Source organism: Cyprinodon variegatus, unplaced genomic scaffold (assembly GCF_000732505.1).
Source record: "Cyprinodon variegatus isolate N-32 unplaced genomic scaffold, C_variegatus-1.0 Scaffold1084, whole genome shotgun sequence".
NCBI classification, from domain to species: Eukaryota; Metazoa; Chordata; class Actinopteri; order Cyprinodontiformes; family Cyprinodontidae; genus Cyprinodon; species Cyprinodon variegatus.
In genome coordinates this window covers 26,018-53,439 of record NW_015151537.1, presented here as the reverse complement: position 1 = coordinate 53,439, position 27,422 = coordinate 26,018, and the positions used below count along the sequence as shown (strand labels likewise).

Below are 27,422 nucleotides of genomic sequence, written 5' to 3'. Positions count from 1 at the left end.
TCTGCTGTCAGCGTCTTACCAGATGTTTACATTATTTGCGTAAACTTGGCTGGAAGCAACATCTCCGTTACTAACAGACATGTTAACATAAGAACAATTTCCCCAATTACAACATATTAATAAAAACTTTTCTTCATTACTGACCGATGGTCAATGCTAGATTGGTGCCTCTACTTTCCTTTTACTGCATCCATGCATGACAATGTAATATTGACAAAGACAAAGGACGGCAATATGCTTTAGAGTGCTTGTTAATTTACTTTAAACCAAAATGTAACACCACCACCTTTTAAAAGTTCTTTAAAATTCAGATTTTATTTGAATGTAAACACAGCTTATAAAAAGAAATGTTTAAGGGTATGAATACTTTTGCTAGGAACAGTATATGCACCAAAATATGTGAATAATTTCAATTATCTCCATTTATCGAATGATTCCCCTTTAGAAATGTGGTTGTCAAGAATTTTAAAGAAGATTTCCGCACCTAAAAGCATTTATTACAGCATAACTGCTGTTTCATACCCTAGCAAGGTTAAATCCACTCATATGATCCCCTCGGTCCCCCAAAAGAAATGAAAAAAAAAAAGAATAGGGCTTAGTTAGTAGTATATTGTGATGGGAAGTACGGTGAGCATGCATATGATGTATGGATTGTTCAATCTGTAATGATATTCAGCTGAATAAATGGTCTCAGGCATAATCAGCTTGAGTCAATATAATCTCCCTCTGAAGGTCTTCATTAATCTTATAGGGAATGGCCAATCATGTCAGTCCACTTGAGCACCATGAATGCCTCACCGACTTAATGTACATTATTCTACAGAGTTTTGCAAACGGCAAACAAATCCCCATAAGGCTCACACTTCCTCCCTTGTATATTGTCAACCCTTTGACCTCATTCAAGTAAACGACTTGTCCATTGTTTTCCTTAGCCGTTTCCATTGTTGTCCTGAGCAATGGCATTACTTTAAGGTTCATGCTCTCCCTCTGTCTGTAATTTGTTTACATGTTAATTCTGTTATCTCAGAGGTGAATACCTGTCCCAATTAAGTGCTACTTCACCAATAATGTAACCTTCATTAAAACAAAACCCTCTAATAGCTGAACATTTATATGATAATAAGGACAAGTAACAGAGGTGTTTTGGCTTTTTGTTCCTTGTTCAGGTATCAGATGGCATTTGTCACCTTTTGAGATGTTATCATAAGGCTCGTGTTACGACCTCAAACAATAACTGATGACATTGGGTTGGAGCTCTCGGAAACACAGCACACAGAGTCCTTTCAACTAGGAGTGTTTCTCTTTTTTTACGCTCTCTGAAAGATAGGGATCAGTGGGATCGGCAAGGGTCATTGCTTTTATCAGATGAAGGTGAAAGCTGACAAGAGCAGGTGCCAGTTGGTTCCTGTAGTCAAACAAACAAAAGGGAGATTTTTTTTGTACTCAGTGTTAAAGATTTTGCTTCAGTATAGAATTTGGCTTTCCAGTATATGTCCTGTGAAGAGAATACTCCAGCAGTGTTTGCTATAAGGCATACTAGATGCAATAGCATGCATTTATATGGTTAGTGCTGCAGTGATTTCAGGCTTTCAGGTAAGTTCTTGTATATTTTTTTTGTTTTTACAACTTGGATATGATGCAACATAACTCTAAACTTACTGTAATTGTTAATGGCTTGTGGACAAATAACAACTGTGTTAGAGTTTTTCACCAAAAATATCAGATATTTAAGTGATCATGCAACTCTAATGGATCTTTCGAAAAGGTTGTATGTGAAATTATTTACAAAAATACTTAAACCCCTAATACCTTTTCAAAATTTCAAAATTTTTCTTTTGAGACTTTGCTAAAGAACATTAGCCTGATAAAGCAGACTGAATGTGAGATTAAATATGTAATTTAGTCTGGCCTCGATGAATGAGACATCGGAAGAATGTTGAGGAGAACAACCCGTTGTTTTTCAAACCATGTCTTTGCCTATTGGCCAACGCTCTGATCAATGAGCGCAACTGACCGGATGTACTGTAGTAAGCCTTACAGAAAGCTGGTGGGGGAGTGTAAACAAACAGCCTGTCGATAAAATGGCGAATATGTCCTTCTTAAAACAATAAGCATAGAGCCTCTTCCTGTTCATGTTTCAACAAAAACCCCAAGTCTAATCCTTCTAAAGCTGATTCTAAAGCTGAGTCAACTGAGAACTGTTCAATAATTTTTGCCATTTTATTGTTGTTCTTTCTTTAGTGTCACAAAGCTTTGTCGTCACGCCGTCACAACCCCACCCGCTTTGCATCCAGAAATTCAAAACACATCTCTGCGTTGTGATTGGCCCGCCACTTCTAGGGCCTGGGGCATTGATAGAGGCTAGACCAAACACGCAGGCAGAAATTATTTGGCCACTGGCAGGGGGGCTAGTTTACTGGGCTAACAGAACATTGGAAACTATTTGTAAAATAAAATTAAATTCAGTTTTTATTAATTTAATCCACAAATTGTGGTTTTCTAGTTTTTACCCAGTGTTATTGTAGCACTGTATGAAGTGAAATACAATTCCACCAGTTGCCTAAATGTTACCTTACCATGTAATCCCTGCACAAATACTGCTGTTCTGTAAAGGCCTTAGAGAAAATTTTACATTAAAAGCATCATAAACACCCAAAGACAGCTGAAATTCTAGGTATACATTTTTTGTTTCTTTAGGTTTAGGTTAAAATAAAAAAAAAAAGAAATTGCTTCCTGATTAAAATCCATCCTCATAAAAATAATAAAAACAATATACAAGAAAACATCAGTGCAACCCAGACAGACTCAGCTAACCAACTAAACCAAAAGGTTAGATAAGATGGACAATAAACAGAGAAACATCTGAGAGGCCCATGGTATCTCTTGTAGGCCCTCAGAAAGCCACAGCCAAGGTGGGATAATGTTATAGGTTGATAAGTCCTGCCTGTACATTCCTGGACATCCATCCCATTTCTGTCACGCGGGGGATCGCGAGGGTTGCTGGTTCCAATGTCCAGATGTCTACGGACGAGGGGCGGGTTATACCCTTGACAGAGTGCCAGTCCATGGCAGGGCAACACAGACTAACAATGATTCACGCACACCTAAGGAAAATGTTGAGAAACCAATTAACCTAACGGTCATATTTTTGGACTGTGGGAGGAAACCAGAGTACCTGGAGAGATCCCATGCATGCGCATGGAGAACATGCTGAAAGACCCCGGGCCAGGAATCACATCCAGAACCTTCTTGCTGCAAGGCAGCAGTTCTAACCACTGTGCCATGGAGCAACTCAGGTTCCTGGACATTAAGTACACTTTGCATGGAAGGGACACTAAGTGCAACTTTAATGCCATGTAAACAAATGCACCACACATGTTAAAGAAATCGTCTGGTTATATATGGCCGATAATACATTTACAAATCATTTTTTATGCAATAAATAATTCTCCTGCTTTATTCCTCACTTTGAAACATGGTGTTTGCTTCATCATAATTCTACATTTAAACTGAAGTCTGTAGAGCACAGCATTATTTTGAATGACATAGTCAAAGTCCAGACCTTCAATGATTCTATGATTCTAGCAAGATTTGAATACTGTCCACTGTCCAATCAAATTGAGTTCTTTTGTGAATAAAACTATAATATGAATCCACTAAATGTGGCAAACTGGTAGCAACACAGCTAGAACTGTAACAAAAGTTTATTCTGCTAAATATTCTGCAATGATACATCTCTCGTTTTGAATTTTTAGTTTTAAAATGTGTAAAAATTATGTCTATTTTTCTCCATATTGCAGTTATACATTGTGGTGGGTTTAGCCATAACATAAGCCCTCATTAAAATACATTGAAGTGTGTTGTTTAATGAAAGAAAAAAAATAGAAGGATCTTTCACATAAAAGGTCTGCTTGAGAAAGCACAGGTTTAGATCAGACCCCAATTCACATTCTTTACCCATCAAAGTGTCAAAACATGGTTATTATGGCAGACAGCAGCTCTGAGAATTCACAGCAAGTGACCGTGCATTAGGATAGTGTTTTCTCATTCACGGTTTTTCCAAATGTGTCTTTATATCACTCTTTGAACAAAGAACTATCTGATGGGATATTACGGCCTCTGTGGTAGGCAAATCCTTTTATCGAAGATCCTGTTCTTCAATCCACAGGACCCAAGAGGATCCATATATCCAATATCCTGGTTTGTTACTCAATCAGAATCTTCAAGATCATGAAACAAGGACTTTGCTGAATCATGTTTTGACATTTCAAGCTTTTTGTTGGTCAATCATACACTCTTAAATATATATGGATTCATCCTGTAATTCTGATTTCAAAACTAAAAGTATTTAGTAGATAATGTTCCTAGCTATGTTTGATCAAGGAGGATGCCAATATAAGCATATATCTTATTTTTTATTTTTATCATCTTTCCTGTCTTTCCATTTAGTCATTGATAGCCAAATAGATTACAAGTGAATAATTGCAATGCAGGGAAGTGGCGGCTCTCATTTCAAGTTTTTGCAGTGGCAGTTTATCGATATATAGCTCTAGGAAATCCTCATCACAGTTGCAGAAAACAAAAATGCATGCACAGTAAACGTAAATTACAAAGAGCAATCGTTACATTTGTACATTTATGAATTAAAGGTCTGGATTTATATTTTTTTTTCAGAATTTCTTTATTTTGCTTATTCATTTTTGTATAGGCTTGAAGAAGATATTTTGTAAACCTCTGCATTCCATACTGGTCTATAATTGTTTCTCCTCAGGGTGCAGAGCTCTGTCCCTGACCACTCAGACCTTTGTGTCATTTTTCATCCAATCAAATTAATCCAAGATACTTATCAATCAAAGTCACACATGTGAGCCACAGGCACAAATGTCACTCACAGATAAGTAAGACAACAGAAGATAGGAGAAAGGGTTGCAGCAGATGAAAATTTTATCAAATATTTACTGGACAATAATTTTAAAAGGCTTTAAGAAATAAAAAAAATAACGCCATGTGCTGACCTATTTAACTGTGTTTCCTTCATACATGAAATCACTGAAGGAGCTACCACTGGTCTTACCTTTTAGAGTTCTCTTTCTCTAAGAAAGAACATTTTCTGCATAAGTGCTTCCATGTTCATTTTATGGGCCAGCTTTGTCTTCTCAGAACTTGTTAATAATTTCTGTCCACTTGTCCATGTGCAGTTAATTCTTCACTTGCACACGTGCAAACACTGCAACTTAAAAAAATCATTGAGACTTGAACTAGTCTCTATGAAGCAGCTTCTGTGATAGCACATAATGAAAAATGTCAGTCTTCATAACGTCTTGCTGCATACAGTAGCAGTCATTCAAAATGGCTCTTCCCAGTTAAGAGCCAGCTGAATGGCAGCACACTTCCCCCCAACTCCCTGTGAAATCCCCTCAAACGTCCATCCACTGGAGTGACCCCCTGTTGCATATTTTTGTTACTCTGACTCCACCCTTTCACTGAATTACAGGGTCTGACCAGGAGATGATGCTTCTCTTTAGATCCTAATGTCAACAAATCATGACAGAAAGAATATTTCAGTACAACTATTGATGTTTCAAAAGGAATTGAAGGGGGACCAGCCAGGGGCCCCTCAAGGAAAGTAGGGAAATTTTGAATGGCTACTGCTGTAAGAATAGCATTACAAATATCTGACAAAGATATCACTTCAACGATGAGGATCTTTCTGCCCATCCATAACATGTGTTTGTTAGCATGTCTGGAAGAGCCAAAGACAACATACCTATAGAAATACAGTAGTAGCCATTCAAAACTTCCACACTTTCCTTGATTGGCCCTTAGCTGGTCCTTGTCTGGTCCTCTACAATTCCTTTTAAACATCAATCTTTGAACTAAAATATTCTTTCTGTCATTATTTGTGGAAATTAAGATCTATAGAGAAGCCCCACCTCCTAGTCAGACCATGTAATTTAGTGAAAGGGTGGAGTCAGAGAAAAAAAAAATGCACGCCCAGGAGAAGGCCAGTGGCTGGAAATTGGAGGGGATTTGGCTGGGAGTTGCAGGGGAGGAGGCTGCCATTAGGCTGGTGATTGACTGGGAAGGGCCATTTTGAATGGCTGCTACTGTAGGAGCTCCAAAGGGATGCACAAGGAAAAGATAGTGATGCTGCAACTGCTCATAACCTGAACACTCTGACGAGTTTTTCTTATATAAATAAGATACTTATACTGCAGGAATGGCATCATGGAGAATCCTTTCTATCATTTTATACCTTGAAACTGATAACTGGCCAGTGCCTAATGCTAAGTATGCCGGCCATGTTCACAACTACTACAGAAATAGCCTGTGAGAAAAAAAACAAAAACTAACCCAATATTAGGAATGGATCCTTCATTACGTGTTACTTTCTGGATGCTTGAAGCTGATGGGAAACTAACAGTATGGCACGCTGAATAAATAATTTAACTAATAATTATCTTACTACTTAATAAAGTGTATTAAGATTGGTTAGAGCAGAGCTTTTGCGTGCTCAAAAAAAGGTGCAAGTACCCAGTTAAAGCCCAACTCCCACTCTGGCTCCCTGAGTAAGACCCATTGTTTGATCCCCAGTCACAACAAGCTTCCCAATCTACCTAAAGGATGGGTCAAATCTAGAAGGCCAATGTAGTTGTATTGACCAATAAAGTCAACTAGCCTACCCATCCTACTACTACCACATAACTAAGATCTAACAGATCGTCAAGATCATCAAATTTGCGATCCCTTACACAAATTCTGGCCCATTCAGACGGGTATACATATTCTGACTGAATGTGGTTATACAAGACTGAATGTGGTTGGGAACTGAAACCAGATTGCATCATAATTTCTCATGGAAAGTAAATTTCACTTCATATGAAGCTTTAATTATAGATTGGTTTTATCAGATTCAAAACCTCAGTGTGACATATGCTGCCAATAAGACTTCTGAAATGGGAGAATTAGCAGGGAATGCATTTTCATGGATTAGCAATGTTTTCTTCACCCCGGATGATGACAGATTTTTTTTGTTTTGTGTTTTGCTTTTTTTAATTAATTAATTACAGCTGTTAACCTCTCTGTGGTTCCTGCTTGCTCTTACCGGGGCAAACTGGTGTTAAACATAATCAACAATTAATTTACTCTGTGCCTGAAGCTGTTTTCAGGAACAAAATAACTCTGTCATAAAGCTGAGATGTCACATTCCGCGATAAGTGAAATGCTGTCTGACTCATTTTTAATATGATCAATCCACATCAGACCCTAAAGGTGTTATAAATGATATTTCCTTTTATTTATAGTTACTACCAAATATATTTTTCTGACTTGCCACCTCTCACTCAGACACCTCAGTTAAACTGTTCTTTTTTTGTTCTCTTGGCTTCGGTTGTTATTGGTAACAATTAAATAATGATCAGTGAACTCATTTAAATGCACAGTGACATTCATGCAGTTCTTTGCATGGATCTTTTTTAGTTGAGTATGAGCGTGAATTAGGCTAAACATGACTTTGAGCCTTGGATGCAAACTTGGAGGCACATTTGTGATCTTTAAGGAAAAATGCTTGGCTTTGTACGTGCACAGGGTTTAATAAATCAGGATTTTTTTTTGGGCATATTCCATTTTAGTATTGATTCCAAGCAATGTTTTTAATATTGAGACCCCTGGTCTGTTGCAACAGCAGTATATCCATTCTACCACATAGATCCCAGTAAACATGTTCTATTTATAATGATAGCAGATCATGGGATACGTAAAAGATCCATTGATGCAAAATACTTTGATGTTTCACAAAATCATCTGCAACATGGCTTTGACAAACCAGCTTCGTTTTGGTTTTACAACACCATGAAAAGGTTTTACATCATTTTAACTTTTAACAATTTATAGCCTTGAATATTAGTGTATTTTTTAAATTTCATGTGACAAACTAATCCACATGTTAGTCTGTCACAATTTCACATAGACCACTATTTGATGGATTACCAGACCAGTCCCTCAAGTATAATTGTATATTTAGGTAGTCATGGTAAGCACACAATATTAATTAATTGCAAATTAATTATTCCATATAAAGTGTTCATTTTCTCCTTGCTAGTTATTTCTAAGCATTATATGCTGTTCATACGTGCATAAAAAAGCAAACAAGAAAATGCATTCACACTTTTGAGAGAGAGAGTACAAAAGACTTCAACTCTTGGAAAGTACTGCTTCTGTCAGCTTTGTTTTCTAAGAAGAAAATACATTTTTTTCTTATGGTTGTTAAAGCAATGCTGTTTTCTGTGATTAAAAGTTCAGTGTTTTTTTGCAAAGACGGCTAAGTATACAACTCAAGAGAGCAGATTCCTGACACGATAAACCGATTGACTTCTAAGAATGCATCTATCTATCCATTTCTTTGCTTTACAATATTCTGTCACACGGTGCTTTTAATTTCAGAGTTTCATATCTTGCTGTGCCCAAGAATGTGTTATACAGTAATTGCCTGCTCTCCATTTTTAGATAGTAGTACTTTTGTGCTGACAAGTCCCTAAGGATACATAATTATTTCTCTGTTTTATTCAGTTCTTCCACAGCACTTTATCATGTTGTGCAAAATACCTCCACCCCCTTTTGCAGAACTCTGATTAGACTGTTGCTGTGCTTTAGGTTTCTTGTTTGTTTCTAGTATTTTCCATTTTAGTGTGAACACTACATCTGCATTGATTTGGCTTGCTGATTTTTTATTGTTATCTAGACTTTTAGCTGTTTCATATAGTTCCTCTAAAAATGATCTCTTATCTGTCAAACCTCGTTTTATGTCATTCTGAGTTGTAATATTCATATTCTAATAAAAGCACAGCACTATGTCTCATTTGCCAACATGTATTTTTCAAAAGAAAATAAGTATTGCAACCCTTTGACAGCAGTGATACAGTAAGTCAATTTTTGGCTTTTTTTTTTTTGGTTTATGACATCGGAAATGTAAAAATGTGGAATAAGACCAGGGTCATTATTGACTTGACTGTTAAAGTATAGACTGTATTTAAATTAACACAGTTTATCCATGCCTTTTCACCAGATATTCTTGAACACACATTGTTTTAAGTGTAAGACTGTATTCAGCAATTTTTTTTTTTTTAGAAATTAGATTGTTTTTAAAGAATACTTTTTTCCTTTAGCCAAAAGTAAGGTGTTTGTGCTCTTAAAAAGTGTTATTCTTCCAAAACATGATAGAAGACAGACACAGGATTTGATTCAGCAGCTTTCAACTGCAGATGCTGATTCTAATTAAAAGGGAGTGGGTTCAGAAATGCACAATTCAAAAGTATGATTTTGCATATCTGTCGAAAGACCCATTTAGCTTTTCAATCAAATATAAAAATCTTTTTATTCTAAACCCTCTCTAAGAGCAGTTACTCGACTGTAGGAATATTTTCTATTTATTAATTTTACAAAACCAATTTTTTTATTATTATTTGGTAAGCTTTTCTGTTTTCTGCTCTTTCATTAGAACACAAAAGAAGACACATTTCAATGCACAGTAGTTAACTGGTTTCAAAGCAAGTAGGGTTTGACTCAAAATAGTCTCTTCACCCCGGATGTTCTGTTGTCCATTGTATAAATAGTTCTGAATATAACAAGAAACCTAACTCCTGATATATTTCTGTTTTTTGTTCCATTTCTTTTCCCCAGAGTTTGCAAGAGCTGTTGCTGCACGGCCGATGTCATACGCAGCAGTGTTACGAATGAGACAAGACAGCTCTTCGTCAGTGCTCAATTCGCGCAGCAAACCTCGACAGCAGCACAGTGGTTTGCTGGTGTCTCCTGACTGGCCTGCTTTCTCCAGTCACCCTCTGTCAGCCCTGAGCCTGCTCAGCTCTCAGGAGGATCTGAGGAGTGAAGGTAAAATTAATATTTTAGTCAAGCTCATCTTTTATTTGCCTCTATCTAAAATAGCACGTCATTATATTTCTATATATATATATAGATATATATAAAATTTGGTGTACAAAACAGAATCTAAGCCTGTACCGTCTGTTACTAATTACCACTAAAAATTAGTCCGTGTACCAGAAAGAGGGGATAGGGGCTTTTTGCTACTAAGCCCTTATTTATAACCAGTCGCTGGATATTGGGTCAGAAAAAAGATCTGATTACAACATACTACGTAACACATGATTTCATTCATTTTTATATTGCTCTTTTCAATCAAAAAAGATTGTTTTCCATTTTTCTGTCAATGCCCGTGCTTTGTTGACCCTAACTTTAATCATTGGGAGAGTTAATTGTGTTTTAGTTATGTTCAATTTAACAACAAGAAAAATAAGGCTACAGTAATTAGCTAACGACAGCAAATCCCACTTAGCTGTATTTAAGTCAATATGCATATATTATTCCCAAAAACAACAGTTACTTAGCAGATTATGAGGTGGTGGAAAAATCTGACTTTTCACGCAATAGTGTGTTTTTGATGTCAGCCTTATTCATACTAATATTAAGTATAGGACTGCAGCTAAATGAAAATATCTGTTGGCCATTTTTTCTTACTAATATTTGTAAGCCAAAAAGTGCACAACATAAATTTAATTTACTGAATTGGAACCAGATAAATCCACTTGGTGAGTTGCGGATTGGGCATATTTATAAAGATTTTTTTATGAATGCAAATGCTCTGATTATAGTTTACTTTTTTCATTTGAGAAAGTTGCCTATTAGTGAACATATGAAAATGACGTTAGTTTAATATTTTTTGAATAAGCGAGTGATTGTGATTCATCAGATAATGCTCTTTGTTCTTGATTTGCTTTTTTGAACTGTGTGAAGGAAAAAAGAGCCAATTAAGTTTTTTGAAGCTACTTTTAACCCTGAATATAAATGGACTAAAGGAGCTCTTTAGAATAGTCGTGCATAATTTCTTATGCATGACTAAAGATAATGAATTGGAAAGCACTTTTTGACTTTTTGATTATACACCCTGATGTTTTTTTTTTTTTAGGCATTTAAAACCACAAGAAAAGGAAAGCTAACAATGCAAATTTCACTGAATTTTCTGAAAAGAGTGTTATGTGTAATTAACTGTTAACATGAACTCTAACCTCTTCCTGACCTCTAAAATGTGATTTCCTGACATTGGTCCCGCATTTCCTTTTCAATCACTATCACATTTTATACCAGTTTTTATCAAACTAGTGTGAAACTAATAGGCCTCACAGTACTCCCACAAGGTAACAAAAACAAGTCCACACGCACATAAATGCAACAAAATGTAGAAGACTATAATAGGTATAGCTCTTGCAACAGACAAAAAGATATAGCCCAGGTATTTCAGTGTCTGACTGAACTCCTATAAAAATGATTGGTGTGAATACACTTTGATATTTCAGGTCTCTTCCAACACTCTCCCCTCAGGTTTCCCACACATCCTGTCTGTCTGGAGTTGATCTTGCAATGTATCTTACCATTCTGTTATCACAGTGCATTGTCTGGACTGACCAGGTTATGGCCTTTGTGAAATTGAAGTAAGCTCATGCCTGTATTCAGCTCCCTTTGAGTTGATCTCCAGATATAATGGATATCTCTTCCTTAGAGAAAGTTGTGGTTTTCATTCACACATACTGTAAGATAACCTCAAAATAAGAATGATAGATCATTTTTATAACTTGTGCCATGAATTTTAATGCCATGTTAAAATTGTCACACCTCTTTTTTGCACTTAAAACAATAATAATTTTTTTTTACCTCTACTGAAACATTCAATATAAAGTCAGACTTCCATTTTGTCATTTGAGGGTATTCATGTTAAACTTTCATTAAGGGTGCAGGAGATTCAGCTCCTAAACATGTGCCACCCTATTTTTAAAGGGACTTAAAGTTATTAGAGAGTTGACTCAAATGCTGTTTTATGGGCAAGTGTGGGCAAGTGGGCAATTCCTTTGTTATATCATTCACAGTCAAGCAGATGAAGTACCTGGAGTTGATCTTAGGTATGGTGCTCGCATTTAGAAGATTTTGCTATGAATATGCATTCAAACGAGCTCTCCATACATGTGAAACAAGCCATCCTTAAGCTGTAAAAGCAGAAAAAGCTCACCCGAGAAATTGCAGTAGTTATCTGAATGACAAAATCTACAGTTTGGTACAACCTGAGAAAGAAAGAGGATTGGTGAACTCATCGATACAGAGAGACCTGGACGCCCACGGAAAAAAACAGTCGTGGATGATTGCAGAATAATTTCCATGGTGAAAAGAAACCTCTTTAAACCAGGCAACCAGGTGAACAACTCTGCAGTAGGCAGGTGTTTCAATATCCAAGTATACCATTAAGAGAATACTGGATGAAACTTAATACAGAGTGTTCACTGCTCAATGGAAACCTCTGATAAGCCTGAAGAATAAAAGAGCTAGATTGTAGATTGCTAGAAGAAAAAAAAAAAAAACATAAAAAGCCACCAAAGTTCCCATACCTGTTCCCAGCTTCTACCCTTTCACCTGCCTGGGGTCAACAGTAAGAACAATATTCATGGGTGGAAAGGAGCCTGGAACTGCTGTGCCGAATCTGGAAAGCCTTCACCCTTATGGATGTCATTACTTAGCGAAAGCACAGCTTTTCCTGAAAACACATGTAGCAATATGATGAAGCTCTCCATTATAAAACCCCAAAAATATGAAGCTAAAGGACATTTGCATGTGTCAAACAGGGCACATGTCACAAAATAGTGGATTTTTGTTGAATAAGGTTGTGTGTGCCAGGTCCATCAAACAAAAGATTATGGCCAACTGCATTATTCCTTGTTGTCAGCACTATTTTATAGCAATTATTGTGGTGACCGAAGATTTGCTTCCTTATTGGCATAATGGTCCCAGTTATGATTTTAGGTATTCGGATTGAGCCTCTGATCCATAGCATACCACATGATCTGTACAACATGGGGAAGGCAGGTTGATGGTTTGGGCATGCAAGGCTGCCAATGGCTAGCCTGGGTGCCATTCCGAACTTAGTCCTGCCCACAACGTTTGAGGTCAGGAAGTTCGGTCTGGCATTGCTCAATAGTTGCGCGAGTATGCTCGCACAATATCTGGCAGGCCAATCAAATTGTCAGGGCGGGCTTTATACGATGATGGACAGATGATCAACAGTAACGTAATCAACCACATCACCAAAGCGCGCTTGGGTGACAAGAACAATGGCTGCCGCTGGAGAGTTGAGGTGTGTAGATTCTGCTATTAGGTCTGTTCTAGAAGATATCGACAGCAAATAAATTTTAAAAGAGGAACAGAGAAACGCGATCAAGGCTCATCTTCTTATTCTAGGCGTGCAACTGCACGCTTTGATTTTTGTTGACAACAACTATGCGTCGCTTAACATACGTCACACACTCCGTTGCTCTTATTGGTTGTAGGTCTATCCAATTGAGTACAGAGGCATTTTTTTTCCTGGTTTGTTGGAAACACGCCCCATAATCACAGCTCTATGGAGCAGTATCAGACTCATATTCTGACTAGAATGGAGTAGGACTACATCAGGTTAGGCAATGGCACTGGGTCATTACTGTTTATTGATGATGTGAAGACAGGACAGAAGCTGCCAGATGACTTCAGAGGTATTTAGATACATACTGTTTGCAAAAAATGATGGCCAATGACACACAATATAAATTCAAAGCAACCCAGGAGTTGATAAAGGAAACAAATGTGATATTCTTTAATGGCCAAGTCACTCACATCGTAATAAGCCAATAGAAAATGCATTCAACTTGTTAAAGAGAAAACTTCAAACAGAAAGATCCACAAATAAAAAGCAACTAAAAACCTATGTATTAAAAACCTGGCAGTGCATTACAAAGGAAGAAACAGCATTGGGTGTGTTCTCCATACCCTGAAGAATTCAGGCAGTCATCACCAACTCTTTTCAACATAGTGTTGGAAATGAGCATTTAATTTAGTTATTGAAATTGTTCAGTTACCTAGAAACAGTTGCCTGAAATGAAGTAATTGTGTTTAAAAAAGGATTTTGTTTTCTCACATTTTTATGCAACTATTTTGTTCAATCTACTAAATTAGAGCTGAAAGCCTGAACTTTAACTGCATCTGAATATTTTTGTTCAACATTTGTTGTGTTCATGTACTGAAACATATAAAAAAATATATATGCTGTCTCCATCCTTATATTTATAAACCTAACTGCACATTTCAATCACAAACTTCACGTTTTGTGAAAACTAGGCTTTTTTTTTTCTGAAAACAAGAATATGAAATCGTAAAAGTGTAGCATGCAGTTTTATTCAATCCCCTTGAGTCAATGCTTTGTGGAACAGGCTATCTATTTAAACAGCAACTTTCAAGTTGTAGCATCTGATTAGGTCTTGACTTTCCCCAGGTCTTTCTAATACACAATTGTCCCTTGATCTAAACTGTTCCTTTGTGGCTATTGCATTTTGATGCTCCTTATGAAGATAGCAGACTAGGTGTTATTTAATAGGTTAGATAGTAAAAACAGAGTGGTGTTTGTGTTTTATATATTGTATAGTTAGTATAGTAAGTTAAATTTCGTATATTAAACATTGGACTCACTTGAAAAGACCACCCTCCTCCATGTGTTTCATCTAAATGGTTTGCTGTGAATGTCAAAAGGTACTTATTTCTTTATTTTAACAACAAAATTATTTTTCATTGAATGTGTTGCTCAACAATATATAGAATTTAAGTTGTCAGCATAAGTCTGTGCAATATTGGAATCGCTCAAGACTGTGTTGATGCATAATTTAATAAGCTGAAATCTTTTAGGGGCTATGCATTACAAAGCAGTTTACTAATGAAATATTGGAAACTTGGGTGGACTTCTGCTGTCTCATATATATCTTTGTGACCAGGATCATAAAACCTAGTCAGAGTAGTGAGGAAATATGTTGAAGAAGGATGGTATAAAGGAAAAGCTGTGATCTCTTGTTATTGCTTTATTTCATAATACTCTTCTATACCGTATCTTGTAATATGGTTTAGCCCCAAGTAAATGCCAGATTTGTGAACTGCACTACTAAGAGTTTTACTATTTACAGATTCTCACATATAAGCTTTGTATCTCTACACCTTCTCTAACTGCCATCAGCCTCTTTGCCATATTCTCTTAATAATGCTGGTCTGTCACACAGTTTATTTCTATAAAAAATGTTGTGTAATAATTGAACCCCCAGTTCACCATTTAGCTCCAATAACAGGAAAGTTGGACAGAATCATCAGCATTTTAGATCTACATAGTTGCTTTCTGGTAAGTTCTTTCTTTGACATTTCAGTAACTGATTTGCTAATTTTGTTACTTTCTGAGAAATGACTGTCACAGTTGAGGGCCCATAGATAAGTACTTTGTCTTGGGCACTGCTAAGGCCGTTAGCTGGCCTATGATTATGTCTAATCTTGTCTCCATGCGGATGGAGCTTAAAACAACTAAGCGTGTCTTTAACACATTATGGTTTAGTTTATGTCACTGAATCTGAAATGCTGTGTTAATTCTAACGGCCTGTGTTAATTTTTTCAGTTACAGCATCTCGATTCATACGTCGCAGCTAATATACTCAATGGTTGAAATAAGAATCATTTATTTTACCATTGAGTTATGTCCCAGTGTTTAAGGGGATGGACGTCTTTGTCTTCGGCAGATGTAGAGCTAATAGAACTAGCAGCGTTGTGAGGCAAGAGTTCAAACGTACGGCTGTAAGCCTTCTACACCAAACCAAGCTTCTGCTGCCCTGGTGTCCTCTTCCACAACATCTTCATCCCCACTTTCCTCCTCTAAATAAAAAATGTATGACGGAGGAGACTCATCCAACTCGCCTCCTCTTGCATATTTTTCGCTGTCCATAGCATTCATTGACAGTGTTGTTGCTAAGTTCTACTTGGTCCCAATGTAATTTCCCATTGGGAACCTACTAGCACTAAGTTGCTAACTGGTTAGTAAGATGCTTCAGAGACAACCAAAATGCTTGCGAACCTTCTGCCACAACAATCCCGCCCCCTTGATAATCGACCGATCGCATTCACTTTATTCACTCGTTTAAAGTCGGACACCACTCGGGAGAATTCGGAACTGAAACCATTGGAACAGCCGCTTCCCTACGACTTTAATTGCACTGAATAAAGAAAGCTGTATTAATAGTTGTTACAATATCAAATTGGCACCTACTGTAATGAACTTTTACCCTATTCAGTTTCTATTTTTTTGTTCTGTTTACGCAGTAAATTTTGCGGTGTTAAAGTAACACTTTAAGAGTGCATTTGGTCCCACTTGAAATAAATGTTAAGTTAGAACTCTACATGGTGTATATTTTACTCTAGTGGTTGTTGTAATAACTCTAAAAGAGTCAATATACTTTTAAACTGCATATTTAACACTGGAATTTTTGTTTGTTTGTTTGTTTTCGGTCTTTTTGTTGTTGTTACTTTGCTTGATTGTTGTATTAATTTGTAAATTGAGACACTTTTACCGCAAAGGTGACGCCGATATCTAACTGATATCAGAGAGATGTAAACCATCTTAAAAATGTTACAGTAAATCTGGGAACTGTTCACAGCACTTTTTCTTAATTTAAATAAATTACATCCATACTCATAATGGTAATGAATTAATTACTTCCTTAAGACTCTACACAGAGTACCACATTATTACCATGTTAACATATTTTTTTTCTTTTGAGATTAATACATATTTAATACAATTGTTTAACAGAAATAATCTTTGAGATTTTTATGCAGCTAAAATCCAACTGTCCAACTGTTGTAAATTCAGTTAATTGGACATCATAAGGGAGAGGCGCTTACCTGTCTACATAAGGTCACATGGTTTACAGTCTATGTCAGAGAAGCTCTATGATAGATGTACTAACCTTATGGCATCCTGTTTGAAAAGACTTAAGGCTCTAACAGCTGCCAAAGGTGAATTAACATTATATTAAAAGCTGTGAATACTTACTTAAATTTGATTTCTTAATTTTCTTTTTTATATATATAAATTTGCAATTTGCAACAACCTCAAAAAAGTTTTTAAATAGCCATACTGGGATATTTTTTGTAAAGTTTTGTGGAAGGAGATTTATTTAATTTTATTAGGAATACAACTGTGACATAACTAAATGTGGAAAAAGTGCTGCAGGAAGGATGCATTCTATATTGCATTAGTGCATTAGTGTTTATATATAATTACTTTTATTATTTAATAAAGATGGACGGTAACAAATAATTTGTTTGTTGAATTGTGGAGCTTTCAGTTGTCTATATGGTCTTTAAAATAATTTACAAAGCAACTTGGTTCTTACATCAGCAGATGACATGTGCAAATTTTTCTTTGTATGTTTTCTCCTCATCCATGTGTAGATGATATATTATTATAACCAAACCGGGCAAATTCATGTTTGGTGAAGATGCAAAATGTTTATGTGAACATTTACCAAATATTCTCCAAATATGTAACTCAACATTTTTTGTTTCTTTTTTTTTTGTAATTCTAAAAGTCACAGCTAAGTTTCTGCACACATTGTTACCACAAAGGAGGCATTTACACAGTGTCAGTGGATAGAGAGAATTATTGTATGTATGTTAACATATTTATACTATCAAAAGTAATAAAAGTAGAACCATATTTTTACAGACAATAATTTTCCACAGGCTGGCAAAAATTAATACAGCGAGAAACAGGGAATCTTTTGAGGTTTTTTTATTAAGTTTATTGGATGAAGCTGTTGAAGATAAACCTGGTTTAGAGCCCAGTCTAAACCTGACTGTGGCTCCTCTGTCTGGGAGAGAATAACGGATGTCAAGCAGCTGACAAAGACAGCTTTTTCATGGCTTAAGATGTATTATTATTATTATTTTTTAGCTTTAGTTATTTTCATATTTCTATTTTTTTTTTTTTTACTTTTTTTAATAGCCCCTTGAGATAGGCTACCTATGTGAGGGGCACTATAAATATTATTTAGCATTATCATTATAATTTTTTAATAATCATCATTATTACCTCCATCTACATAGCTTTGAACCTGATCTTTATTTTATGATAACTGTCACATGTAATATGTTTATTTTAATGGACCTAAGCAAAATTGTTTCCACATCCTAAAATTTTGCAGAAATCTTTGCAAATCACTTTCAAGACATCCACTTATTACCCATAGTAAAGATAAATTGCGCAATGCAATTTAGTGCAACTTTTTAGAAATCTTTGTTTAACATGACCTTAACAGTGAAAACATACATGATAACTCAATTGCAAATAATTTGTTAGATATTTTATTCAGCTCTATGTTTCATATTACTTTGTTTGTAATAATTAGTTTCAAATATGGTAGTAGCTAAGTTGGACGCATTCAACAAATCAATGCTGTCGAGTATATTTTACTTGGAAGACAGTTAGGCTACAAAGAATAATGTGAGAGGGTAGTGAACTCTGGTTTTTCATTTATTTTTTTACACCACCAATGCTTCAGACTGAGGGTTGTAACACAGCATGCCTTGAAACTTAATACTGATGAATTTTCCTCCAGTGATTGGGATATTACTTCAAAAGCTGTTCATTTCCCTATAGAGCAATACAATGGTGAAAAATGCCTGGTACAATTGTATACACAGGGAGTGAAAAGCCTTGACTCAAATCCTGACATGAGATCTTTTCTAAATAGTGGCATTTACTCAAGATTGAGTGATTTCCATGTTTCCATTGAGGGTACTCCAGATCAACCTCTAAGTCAGCAAATATTATGTTTCAACTGAGTTGAACAAGTCACTTACAATATAATATACTAAGATAATTGCTGGATTTACTATAGTCATTATTTTCTTAAATCATAGGGAAAGGTTCTTTTTAAAAAACTGAAGATTTAGTTAGACAGAATTTCAAATTTAGATAAGCATTATATAGAGTAATGGGAAAAGCTGTGTAAAAATGATTTTGTATTAGTTGAAGGCACTCCTGAGCATAGTAAACCAACCTCTGTAGATTGTGATAAAGGGAGAGAGAAGAAGTAAAAAACAACCAGAACTTGCAATTAATTGATTTTACTGTATCAATCTACATTTAGAAATGTGAAGGAACTAGAGGTCAGTTTATATTTCTAAAGGTTGTAAGCAAGATGTGTTTATTTATAAAGCTGTGACACTTTATCTAGATTATCAGAATATTTACTGTAGAATGTGAAAAAAAAAAAGTTACATGATCTTATTCGCAGCAGAAAAGCAAGCTGCAGCTTAGTCATTAAACAAAATAAGCTTTGTGGTTATGTTATACGTTAAATGTATGTTTTTTTGGACAACTTAGAAAATGTAATTTGTTTTATCTACTGTATGTTTATGGAAAGTTAACATTGATAAAATATTTTGAAAGAAATGTCCCACCACTAAAATTAACATTTATTGAGAAATGTGGTTAAAATCTTACAAAAAAAGCACTCCCAGACTACAATTTTGGGATTTTTTTAAATATATATTTTTTTTAATAATGTGAAAATTTAACCCCAAAATAGATTTCATAGAGTCTATACTAAAGAAGAAACTAGCTGTCTTGTTCAGATGGACAGAGTTATTGCTGCATTACCCTGCCCTGTTTCGAACATATATCATAATACACTTTTCTATTATATTGATTAGCTTACCTAGATCTCAGTTTTGGGCAAATCATTTTTTATTTTATTTTATGTTTTGCTTTTAACAGTAAGTACCACTGTATGAGGTTAGTGTTGTGAGACACATATTTACCTGCTGAGTTTTGATCTGGCTGGTCACTACATTTCCTTGGCAAGCTTTTCACAGGAGATCCCCTAAAATAGATGGAAACAGCATCTCTCTTCAAGGTGCTCCCTTGTCTGTGTGATCTCAGGCCTTCTAACATACCCTCTCGTGAACTCAGACATTCCATGTTCGAGGCAATTTGCCGAAAAATCCCCAAATAACAACTGGCTGTGCTCACTCAGCCCAGCCTACTTATCCTTGTCAGTTTACAGCTTCGTTCAAGGTAGCGCTTTCCCTCTCCATTCGTGAAAAGACGTGCAGAGTAATGTTTGGTGTCAGTGGTGCAACAAAACAGCAATGTGCCATTTCACCATATTAATCGGGTTTTTTTTTGGCAGAGCCTTCCCTTTTACACCAACTCTTGATATTTGACTTTATAACTATTAATAACTTAGGTTCCTTTTACCTGTATCTTCAACCCATATCTTCAATTTTGGTCAACTTTGGACTCTCAAATCGTAACAAAGAAATCTGCCCATTTTGCGTAAAAATTCTCTTTAATCACAACTTAATTTTAAATACTGCTCAATGTTTAAATTTTAATGTGTTTTTTCCCCCCACTTTTTTCATTTGTAAGAAAAGCATGTAACAGGTGCTTTGATTACTCTGACATAGCATATAAAATAGCTAATGAAAGGTTTTTGGATGATGTCAAGACCTGCTGGACATTTTTTTGGTGGTCTATGTTACAGTAGAGGTTTGAATTCGGGTAACTGGGACTGTGACTGTGTTATCCTGAACCTTTATTATGTTAATGGGTTTTAATTGAGTTCTGTTTTGCTTTAAACAATAGTTGGCAGGGTCAAGTTGTTTCATGCTTAGGGTTTATTTTAGGTAATATGTGTGAATTTACCTGGTTATGTTTGTTTGTATGGAATGTACTTAATCTAATAAAATGCTCTGATCAAAAAATATAAAAAATCATGGTTTGATGCTCTGCTGTCAGTTTGCATTATAATAGATTAAAAGAAAAATATTATAACATTAGACCAACATAAAATTTTGTTTAAATGATGAAAGTATCTTTCTTAACTGTTGGAATGAAAAAAATAACTATGTAGTACAGCAGCAGTGACAACAGATAGAGGAGAGCCAGGGTGGGAAAAAGAAGAGGAAGATGAGAAAAGAAGAGGAAGATATTGCTTTGGACTGAGGGGAAAAAAGGGAGGAGATAAAGGGACAGATAAAAAAAAAAAAAAAACATCTCTCAAAGTGTTAATCTCAGAGTCGGAGGTCTTTAACAGGGGGTCCGCATAGGGATCGCAAAAGTTTTGGTTCATTAGACTTTTTTTTTTATATTCCCCCCTGCAATTGTGCCACCTAGTCAAATGTATTTTAATATACATTAAGATGAATTCAACACACTGTAGTAAACAGATAAATGGAGGCAAAAGATGTCTTTCAGGCATCAATGCTCACATTCAGTGACACACAGGAGCTCTTTCAAGCTGGGCACCGTTTCATTCACAACACCTGTCCCATCAAAGAGGAATCAGAATCAGAAATACTTTAATAATCCCAGGGAGAAATTACTTTTGTTACATAACTCCATCTGTAATAGAGTGACTATAGGACCAGTTTGATATAACACAATTTCATATAATATATATAATTAGGCGGTCCCCGCTCCATATTGAAGTCCATATATCAGTTTGGGGGTCCTTGGCCTGGAAAACGTTGAAGACCCCTGCCGTAAGTGATATATAGTTCCCACATGTGAATTTAGTACTGAAATTTTAAATTTTATTTTCTATGAGGTTTGTTAAATTCAGAGACAACAGAAGAAGCATATTTGTTTTCGGGGTTTTTTTGCTTTAAAAAGTGGTGTTTACTGTATCTTCTGTGAGGTGGAAATGTTTAAGTGTGGTTGACATGCACTGTGTTTTAGTCTTTAATTTTTAAGCACACGGTTAGAATAAATAGATAAACTGATGCATGGATGTCGAAGCCTTTTATTTAAAGACCTATTGATACAATCTATGACTTAAAAGTATAAATACTGTGCTAGGTTAAATTTATATATTTTCTGTTATAGTTTCAAATTCTTGTCAAGCTACTTTAATGCACTAAAATGTAAATTAGAGCGTGATGCAAATACATTCTGTTACATGTTATATGGAAGGATAAAGAAATTTAAGTGCATTGATCTTACATTGGAGAAATTTAACACTGCATTTAACCCATCCCCTTGGGGAGCGGTGGGCTGCCATTTTGCGGCGCCTTGGGAGGAGTGTGGAGTTAAGGGTCTTGCACAGGGAGCCAGAGTGCAGACTGTGGGGATCTAACCACTAGGCAAACTCCTTGCAATGTTCAACTAACCATTGTTGACATTGCTAAAGAATCAAAGAAAAAAAAAAACTGCATAAACGTAAGACATTTGGCACTAAAGAACAGTGTTATAACTACTATTATTACCTTTAATAACTCTATTTAAAATGCTAAAGGCTCAATCCTACAAGGAAGTAGCAGGAAATAGACGGAGTGAGCTTTTCTCCCTCCCCTCCCATACCTAATTACGTTCCTGTTTATAGTCCCCCCCCCAAAAAAAAAAAAAAAATAAATTGGATTGGATTGTTCTCCCTGGTGTTTCTCCATGTTTTCACACCATTACAGTCCGTGCTTTTACAAACAAGTATATTTCTAAACAGCTAAATTAGTCTTTCTTTTAAGCGTGGCAAAAATGTAGCAACTATTTTGTCTAATGAACATCAGTGAACAGCAGCAATCCAAAAGCCTAGCCAAAGTTGGAAGCAAGCCAGGGAGATAAATGATGCTCACTTTGTGCTCTGCTCTTCCAAACTTGGCTGGGAGCTACCTCTATAGTTAAAATCTCACTTATCTCACTCAACTCACTTAACCTTTTAGGCAAACTGCACTGGGTCTAAAGGTGTAAATGTAAATTGGCTGCAGTTTTCCTAGACCAGGAAAAGGGGTATTATAGCTCTTATTTTCAGTTAATCATACTGAACAGGAGTATCCGTAAGGTCTCAAAGGCTTTCTCCACACATATTTGTAATTTTTTATTTCTCAATTGGGCTTTTTTTCAGCCATGCTTCCTAGTGCCTTTTAATACTCTGAAAACATATGTCGCCTCCATCCTGATGCCATTTAGCTCTTTCCAATTCAATCACAGCATGAGGCTGTAAATCGTTATTTTCTGTTCCTAATTGTTAGGTAATTGGACTGGAAAAATGATGGCACTCCTGTTGTGAACTGAGCGATTATCATCATCTTTTTATGTTTACCCTTTTTTTTCTGTCTTTACAGAAACAGAAGAGTTTGGGCCTGTTTTTATCCAAGAGCCAGATGATGTTATTTTTCCATTGGATTCTGATGAAAAGAAAGTGATGATGCACTGTGAGGCGCGGGGAAATCCACCACCCACTTACAGGTGTGCATTTTCTTTTTTGTCCCCCCTTCTGATTTCATCTCATTACGTTTGCCCTCATTAAAACATCTTCAAATTTCCCTCTTATGTTTTTCAGCTGGTACATCAATGGGACAGAAGTAGATTCAAAGACAGACTATCGCTACACCTTCATAGATGGAGATCTCATTATTACAAATGCAAGTGAGATTAATGACTACGGGAAGTATCAGTGTCAAGCTGAGAATAGCTATGGAATCATCCTCAGTCGAGAGGCTCTACTTCAGTTTGCATGTGAGTATTCTTCAAATTCAAACAGTTTATTATCACTGTTTTGTTCTCTGTTGAAAGTCAGAAATGTTTTAGAATTTTTGTAAAATTTTCAAGGTTTTGAGTGGAAGTGTTATTCTCATGTCAGCTGTAGGTCATAACTGAATTAATGACATGGTTTAAAAATAGAAAAATTTTTGCTTTCCCTTTCTAAGTACTTAGAAAAGGGGTTTGCAGCAAGGTTTAATGCTGAATATAGTTCCCACTAGCTGTCTCATGCTGTATAGTTATGCTGCTAACTGGGTGCGTAGACTTAAAAGCTTTGCTCAGTGGTAAATGAGAGACAAAAGCACATTTTCCCCCCTGATCAACCACTGGTCCACCTCCAAAAACATCATGGGCTAAGGCAGCATAAAATGAAAAGAGCAGGGGTACTGAGCCCAAAGTAAAAGGCATGCAGGTATTTTGTTTTCTTGGAGCATGACCAACAGCTTAATTTGTAATGTACAGGAGACTTGCTAGTCTCTGTTACTGCACTGGAAGTGGGTACAAAATTATATGCTCCTCTGTTTTCTTTGTTTTTTTTCTTTTCTGGAAAATAACTTTTGGGATGTAATTGCCTAAATGTCACAAGACCCAGAGCTCGGGATCTTTTTAAATGTTTTTGAGCTTCCATGCTTGTTTTTATCATGTTTTTTGTTTTTCTGCTGACTTGTTGCAAATAGTTGTTGTGCACAAGGTGTCCCCGACACCTCGTACTGTAATGCTTTTTGAGCATTTTCTTCATTTCTGCAGTCCATCGTAAATGTTACTAGTCTACTTGGGGACATTGTTATGTTGCAGAGCCAAATTCTACTTTAAGCTTTGTGCAGAAGGTCTTAGATTTTTCTCTAGCATCATCTGATGAACAATAGTTCACCATGAATTCATGAACAATACTGCATGAATTCATAGAGACATCTGTGATGGTGATGACACTTCGATCCATGAGCAATGTTAGAGCTATTAGGTATTTTTCATGTAATACTAATTTAATTTCCTAAAGAGACACTTTGTAAGTTTTTACTCTAACTAAATCTTTAAAATAACCTTTTTATTTTACCTTTTATGACTAACACATCATTTGATGTGCAGACTGACACCTCAGTAGTTCAGCATCAATGCATCTACTGTACAAGCCTGTAGCCTTTTTTTTTTTATTTACTTCGGGTATAAAGTTCCTGAGCTGTTCAGCACACGTGACATCAAGCGTGCACATGTTAAATGCCTCGGACCTAGAAAACAATCAAAACATTATATACAAGATATGTCTTGTAGATGCTCAGAAGCTCCTGGCATCCAGCTTAACTGAGACAACTATAGCAGCTTCATGTAAGGTGAAAAAAAAAACAATATTGTTAAGTACGAGCCCAAACTATGACAACAAGCAGAATACTGCTGCAGTTCTGTGTTGTGGCCACAGGTGGCAGTATCATTAGAAAACTCCGTAATGCCTCTTTAATTGACTTGTGTCAAGCATCTTCTCTGTTCAGGTGTCCAATGTTCAGGTTTATCAGTCTAAAGGACTTTGCTCCAAAGTCTCGCTCGTTGTCTCTGTTGTCTTGGTAAAACTTTGGAAATAATATTCTCCATATACTGTGCATCTGGCATTATACCAATTTTACAGGCATTCACAAGTTATTAACAATAAAAGCCACCTGTAGTTCCTGGGAATGGCATTGTAAAGATATTTGGAGACTTATTTTTGCACGTTGCAGGCTGCTTTCCTGCTTAGGGTTGTCTGAAGTAGAACGTCAGATTTTACAATCCATTTGAATCCAGTTACAAGGATTGGAAACTTTGAGTAACCACCAGAAATGTTTCTTTATTTTATTGATTTATCTGATTTAACTGAACCTTCAAAAAAGTATTTTAATCTTTTTGTATCACTTGATATTATTGAATTACTTGAATTATCAGTTTTTTTTAAAGTCATTCCAAATACACATACATTGAAATAAAATCCTGTCATAGAAAATAACTTAAATACCGTAAATTCTCTAATATAGGCCCGGGCCTTTATTTCACTCAAGTGCATCGCGGTCCAGGCCTTTATTGGATAGAGGCCAGTATTAGAGACAGGCCTCTATTGCTATTTGAGCAAAACAGACTACCAGTGGAATGAATAAAAATGAGATTTTGTGTCTATTTGAACCTATAAAACACTAGGTTCATTTATTGAAAAAGTACAGTTACCGTGTCTCGCTTGGTTTGAAGTAAAAAAAATATATAAAAATCCTCCAATTCTGTTTAATTCTCCTCCTCAGTTTCCTCCTCCTCTTCATCTCTCCCTTTATTCTCCTCATCACTCGCGCTGCTCCTCCTGTTCTGCTGCGTGTCTGTTCTCTTCCTCGCGCAGACGGGCAGCAGCAGGGCCTGTCGTTCAGCTGCGCAGGGCTGTGGTACTTGTATGTTACTTACTACCACAAGTATAATGTTGAGGTATGCCCAGAAAAAACGTTTATAGCCCCGGCCTGTATTAGAGACCGGCCATTATTTACCTCCTCTGACAGCGAGACCGGCCATTATTAGAGACCCGGCCGCTATTGGAATACAGGCCAATATTAGAGAATTTACGGTATGTCTATAGTGTTTTAGGAAAGCTGAATATAGATGATTTATGGAAGTAATTTGGTGACTTCCGGTTGCCACTAGAAGGAATTGTTCTTTCTTTTTCCATAATGGTATACTTTGCAATTTTGGTGTGCTGTTTTTAACAATTGTAGCATTGTGTTCTTAATATATGGTGATACACTTTTTATGTTTAAATACCCATTAGAAGTCGTCTTTTGCACTTTTTTCATCCTCCTATATGTAAACTAGGGCACTTAACATACCCATACTTTGAAACCTGCAGTCATTCGGCTGTTAATCCAGATTTAAGTGTACAAGACTTATTTACAAGTTCAATTTCTTTCTACAATAGCATAGACCTCAACTGTATCTACAAGTAAGAGATTTTTAACATTGAGAGATTTCTCTTTTTTACCTTTTAAAGGTTTAGAATACAGTACCTGTATGTGATATGTTAACAGGTTAACTCTTTACTCCAAACTGATGTATGTGTAATTGTATAGAGTAGGCTTGTAAAAGGAATGTTTGAATGAACAGCTCTGAGTTTAAATATAAAACAAACTGCACTGGCAGACAGAAATACCCAGATGGTAAAGTAGAGATAAAAGTAGAAAAAGAAAAAAATAGCAATTCTATATCAGAAAAAGCATGAGCTGCATTCCAAGCAACTTGCCTTCATCTGTCTGGATCTTTTCCTTCTCCTCACTTTGGTCAAGGGTCACATATGTGTTTTGAAGACTGAGCTTGAGAAATGCAACCTGCCTAAAAATGAGCTGTCTAACATTTAGATGCTCATTTATTTGCTTCGTGTTAAGACAGGGAGAGCTGTTTACACGTTTCCAGCAATACTGTTTGCTGGTTCCCATTATCCATCAAATACAGATCAAGATATTATTCTGATATTTTGCTCAGATTTTGTATCTCCGAAAACACAGCAATGCTTTGCAATGACCAACGGTTAATTTATTTGGGATTTCAGAGAAGGTGTTCAAGCTTTTATTGTCCACATTTTAATCTTTCAGTCTAAAATCATTGTGGCTGTGATGATTAAAGCTCCAACCTAATTTGACTGGCACAGCATAGGAGTGTTTTATGATCCATGTCAGTAATTGCTTGCTTTTATAACAGTCAGCATGAGGGGCCAGTTTATGAAAGCCCTGTGAATTTGCTGCCAGTACATTTCTCCAAATACCTTTAATGTACTGAAATAAATAAGCTTCTCTTAAAATTCTTTTCCCTTTTTTGTGTGTAATCCTGTCATAATGAAAGAGTTGATCATAATGACTGTGTCATTTGTCTTAAATAGAGACAAAACGCCTAAACAAGTACCCCTGAACCCTCCTGTATTGAACGTAGATCTGTTGTTGTACAGCTTAGTTGCAAAATCTTCCGTGAAGCTGTGGGGTTTGGGGGGGTG

The 27,422-nt window shown here is 36.0% G+C and overlaps 1 protein-coding gene across 1 annotated transcript in view; it reads left to right on the top strand.

Moving 5' to 3' along the window:
• LOC107101345 (contactin-5-like) overlaps window positions 1-27,422 on the top strand; it is a gene marked incomplete at its 3' end in the record, with an annotated part of 115,673 nt that overhangs the window by 68,568 nt on the left and 19,683 nt on the right. Inside the window, exons 3-5 of the mRNA XM_015400226.1 lie at window positions 9,679-9,888; window positions 23,023-23,146; window positions 23,241-23,416. Of these exons, the coding sequence (XP_015255712.1) occupies window positions 9,679-9,888; window positions 23,023-23,146; window positions 23,241-23,416 (510 nt within the window). The remainder of the gene's footprint in view (window positions 1-9,678; window positions 9,889-23,022; window positions 23,147-23,240; window positions 23,417-27,422) is intronic.